Consider the following 5,046-nt stretch of genomic DNA (forward strand, 5'->3'; position numbering starts at 1 on the left):
CCAACTCTAACCAGGTCCAACTCTAACCCGATCAGCACGGACTCGGACCAGCAGTACCACGATGCTTGTTTCTCGTCCTTGTTGCATTTTAGTTGTTGGTTTGTCGGTTCACTGCAGGATCCACCCACACGTGGTGATGTCAGATTATAGTTAAGGTGGAGCTTCAGGTCACAGATTATTTGGGGCGGAGCTTCACGGGTCAGATTACCAGTTTAGGTGACGGCTACAGTTTTGTTTCAGAAATCATTTTTAAAAGCTGAACTCTTCGTTCTTTGATTCCTGAAGCAGAAAGTATTAAAAGATCTTAAAGTTTAATTCCTTTTTTTTTTTTTTTACCTAAACCTTGGTTGTTGGCTGAAGGTTCACCTCCAAAGAAGAACCTCATGGACCGAGACAAACTGAAACCAACGAAGAAGAAGCAGGAGGACCATCATCATCATCATCTGTGAGACACTTGTTCCAGCAGAACCTGAACTCATCATCAGTTACAGAAAAGTTCTCAGCCCAACCCGTCTCCTCGGGTTCTGGTGTTTCAATGAAGCGGCTGAAGTTTCCCTCAGTATTTTTGTTTCAGTTTAAAAAGATTCAGATTTTTCAAATGTTTTTAGTTGCACAAGAGTTTCATCGCAAACCAAACGTTTCAGAGCTCCCAGGAAGTGTGGCCGATTACAGCAGGAGGTGGTGGGCGGAGCCACAAGGTGCAGGAGGTTTGTTGTTTCCACAGTGAAGATGTTAAAACCACATGTCCTCCCAACAAATCACACCCGGACAAGCAAACGAAAATAAGTTTGAACTGAAATAGAACGAAGTTGCAGCAGGGGTCCCACCTGGGCAGGTGTGGGACAGCAGGAGTTTTTTTGTTTACCTTCAGTAACCATCTTGTTTTTGTGTAAAGTTTCTGTTCAGGTGAGCAGATGTCAACAAATGTTTGTTTTTGTCATTTTGTGAAAATATTAAAGTTGAAAACAAACGAATGGATTTCCTAAATGAATCCTCAGGAAACATTTTATTTCATAATTTTCTGTCTAAATGTAAAGATTCATGTAGAAGAGGCTTCAGTAACTCTGTTCATCCAGCAGGTAGAGCTCTGCCTCTTCACCTGAGCAGGTGTGGCTCAAGCATAGACTCCAGAGAGCATTCTCATGTCCAAACCACAGAAACACTTAAATATACTATATTAAAACAATGTTTTGTTTTATTTATCATTATTGAAACTGAACTTGTCTCTGAAACCTGAGCTAAAGACGTCTGCTGTCGGTGCAAGAGTTTAATCAGAAACTCGTTTTCTTTGAAAATCTTTGCTAAATGCTAACCAAGTAGCATCAGAGCCAGCAGCTGAAACAATTTTTAGAGGAGCTGAAGAGATTGTGCATTTCTAAAGGGAGAGAAATAATAAAAAAACAAATTAAACATTACAAAGTCAGCATTCATCTGATTGAGCTGAACGTTTCAGTTCACGAGCAATAAAAACAGCACAAAGTTAAAATGGCACAAGCAGCTGGATTGTTAAAAAAAAAAACGTTGACTCGGGTCACATTATTAAATATTAAAATGGCTGACAAGGAACAGACCTGGAGAGAAACAGACTGCTAAACCCTTCCTCCAGGTGAGGTAAAACCTGCAGCCAGGTGTGAAACAAGCATAAATGGACAATAATGTGTTAAAACATCTCGGACATTTTTTATCATCTCACAAGTTTCGACAGATTTAAACTGTTAATGTGAGTTAGAAAGTTCCTGGAGAAACTGACGGGGACTGCCACGCTGCATTTACATTTTGGGTTCGCTCTCAGCTCTTACCGCTCGTCCTGAGCCTGGTTCTGTTGGAGGCTTCTTCCTGTTAAAGGGAGTTTTTCCTTTCCACTGTTGCCACTGTGCTTGCTCAGGATGGGAGACTGTGATGAAACCAAGATTCAACGTGTCTGCTGGATTCCTTAGAGAACTTTACTAATTGGCTTCTCTATGCATGTGAATAGGGCAGCACGGTGGCGCAACTGGTAGAGCCGCTGCCTCTCAGCAAGCAGGTCCCTGGTTCAAATCCCGGTACGGGGTCCCCTCTGGGTGGAGCTTGCATGTTCTCTCCGTGCATGCGTAGGTTTTCTTCAGGTACTCCGGTTTCCGCCCGCAGACCAAAAACATGCATGTTAGACTGATTGGTGACTCTAAATTGTTCCTAGGTGTGAGAGAGAGAGAATGGTTGTCTTTGTGTCCCTGCAATGGACTGGAGACCTGTCCAGGGTGTACCCCGCCCCTTGCACTGTGATTACTGGACATGGGCACCGGCGACCCCCGAGATCCAAAATGGAAGAAGCGGGTAAAAGATAATGGATGTGAATGTATAACAACTCGCTGTCAGCTAGGTCCAGGGCTTAATTTGTAAACTGATCAATACCGGAACATCAATAATAGGTGAGCTGGCAGGAGGGGAGGGTTCTGGGGGTCCTCCCCCCAAAATTTTTATAAAGTAATTGTAATTTCCTGCATTTTGGTGTATTTTAACGTGTTATTAAACATCTATATTTACCTACATTTGTAAACACTCTGCTTCTGTCAAGCATCCTACCCCCCCACCCTTGATGATTTTGAGCCCAACACTGTCCCAGCTCGTTGTTGTTCGACTCCACATGTGAAACCTCCAGGCGCCTGCCTGCGGCTGCCTAAGGGCTCCTGCCCACCTACAGCTGCCTGGTTAGCTCATCACTCACCCCCACCGCTCTTTTAGGGGGCGGAGATTTTTTTAAGGATAGATACGGAAATGTTACTTGAAGAAGCAGCTCGTATGTGATATTAAGAAGCTCATAAGTGGCTGTTGTGTTTAAAATTAGTGTTTATGCAATTATTTTCAGTTTACATATCCAGTATAGGTTATATTTGTTCAAGGCAGTCATATTAGTTCATAACTTTAATTAGTAAGCCTAAGAATTACCGGATCCAAACAATTACCGGAACGCACCCTTTCAAAATAAGAGAGTTCCCGGATCCTGTTCCAGCCGGATCCGGCTCAAATTAAGCCCCGGCTACGACCACACCAAATGTCAGCTCATTATCTCAATGAGTTAAAGTCAGTTTGTGTTTTCTGAGTTAGCTGTGGCTGTGAAGAGTTCCGTCAGGCTTATCAATGAGGAAAACAGCGTCTTTGTTTCCAAATTACGTCGCCATGGTAACTCAAAATGCCACTACATGTAATGGCACACATCACGGTGCCGAGCCGGTCGTTTTGATATAACATTTGTGGGGGTGCACGCTGCAGTTCGGGCTGCATTAAAGTTGAAGGAGAGCAAGACCCTTTTCAGGTGGATAATAAGAAGTGGCTGCCTTGCTGTCTTCTGTTTCTGTCTCCGCCCTCATAGAGGGTGGAGTCTTAGAGTGGGCGTGGTGAGATGTATGGTGGGAGGGATTATAGTTCAGTGGGCGGAGCTTGTTGGGAGTTGCTGAGTGGTGTGTTTGAGTGTCCTGCTGTCAGTGGATCATGGCCTGTCTGATGGCCGCCTGGTCCGTTCACAACCCCACTGTGACAAACTCCATCATCATGGTGAGTCCTCACACACACACACACACACACATATGTAATGGGTCAGAACCATCATGAACTCTTCAGAACTGGTGTCAGGAACATTCTGATGACTTTAGTTTAATTAAACTGGCTAGACACCTGCTGAAACGTGTCACCTGTCCAGGTTCTGACCCATTGGACTCAGTTTGGTTTTATTTTACAGAAAGGGTTAATAAAAACAGGAACAGAACCGCGTCCAGTTCAACCGTTGGACAGAACCTTTTAGGCACTGAGCACCCTCAGTTTGTCCACCTGTCCTCCCTCAGGTAAAATCACCTGAAAACATCACAGGAACCGGTTCTGGTTCTGGTTCTGAACTCAGCCTAAATCGTCTTTACAGTGAAGTAAAAGCGCTGGAAGGATGACCTGAATTTTATGTAACAAACACAAAGTGGTTCAAAAGCTACAAAAATTAATAAATAACATTTTTTGTAAATAAAATCTGAAATGCGTAAATTTCATCCCTTCACTCTGATCCTCGAACCGAAATCCTCCAGGCGTCACCTCATCAGTAAACATAATCCAGCTGTTCTGTGAGCCTCAGAGGTTTACAGAATAGATCAAAACAGCATCATGAAGACCAAGGAACACAGCAGACAGGTCAGGGAGAACGACGGTGAGAAGTTTAACACGGGTTATATTATAAATCGTCTCACAGAGCCACTGTTTAATCCATCTTCTGGAAATGGAAAGAATACTGCAGACCTACAGACATGGATGTCCATCTGACAGGACGGAGACAAGGACAGCATGAAACTGAGGAGCAGCCAAGAAAACCCCATAGGAGCTCAGGAGGAGCTGCAGAGATCCACAGCTCAGGACAACTGTTAGACCACAAAACTGACTCTACGGAACAGTGCACGAAGAAAACCATCACTGCAGCTCAGCCTGAACACACCATCCCCACTGTGAAGCATGGTGGCGGCAGCATCATGCTCATGCTTTACTTCAGCTTCAGGATGCAGCTAAACACAGGACAGTCTTGTAACAGATCCTGTTAGAGGCTGTAGACTGAGACTGGTGCGGAGTTTCACCTTCCAGCAGACCTACAATAGATCGGGTCAGATCAAGGCATGTCCATGTGTTAGAATGGTCCAGTAAAGGTCCAGAACCTGGTTCCAAATGAGAATCTGTGGTAAGACTGGAACACTACTGACAGTTGATACTCCCCATTCAGTCTGACAGTAGCTGGTTTACACAGAAGAATGGGACAAACTGTCAGCCTGAAGGTGTGTAGAGCTACCGGAGACAAGACCCAAAAGACCTGCAGCTGAAGGTTCCACATAGTGTTGACTGGGGGGGAGGGGGGGGGATACTAACAAACACCACACACTTCTGATTTTTATTTGGGTTTATTAGTCAACTAGTCAGTGAGCAGGTCTGTTACCATGGCAACAAAGCTAAAGTAAAGAAGACTTCTTCTTCTGACAAACCTTCAGTACACTCGGGTTCTGTTACCATGGTGACAAACCTTCAGTACACTCGGTTCTGTTA

At 44.4% G+C, this 5,046-nt stretch overlaps 2 protein-coding genes across 2 annotated transcripts in view; both read left to right on the top strand.

Annotated features, from left to right (window-relative positions):
* Positions 1-449, top strand: part of spcs2 (signal peptidase complex subunit 2) — a 9,613-nt gene extending 9,164 nt beyond the window's left edge. The window contains exons 5-6 of the mRNA XM_037677955.1: positions 15-67; positions 361-449. Coding sequence (XP_037533883.1) covers positions 15-67; positions 361-449 — 142 coding nt within the window. The remainder of the gene's footprint in view (positions 1-14; positions 68-360) is intronic.
* Positions 450-3,468: 3,019 nt separating this feature from the next.
* LOC119411033 (ATP-binding cassette sub-family G member 1-like) overlaps positions 3,469-5,046 on the top strand; it is a 15,741-nt gene continuing 14,163 nt past the window's right edge. Inside the window, exon 1 of the mRNA XM_037677956.1 lies at positions 3,469-3,531. Within this exon, the coding sequence (XP_037533884.1) occupies positions 3,469-3,531 (63 nt within the window). The remainder of the gene's footprint in view (positions 3,532-5,046) is intronic.

Source organism: Nematolebias whitei, chromosome 6, assembly GCF_014905685.2.
Source record: "Nematolebias whitei isolate Nwh7 chromosome 6, NemWhi1, whole genome shotgun sequence".
NCBI lineage: Eukaryota > Metazoa > Chordata > Actinopteri > Cyprinodontiformes > Rivulidae > Nematolebias > Nematolebias whitei.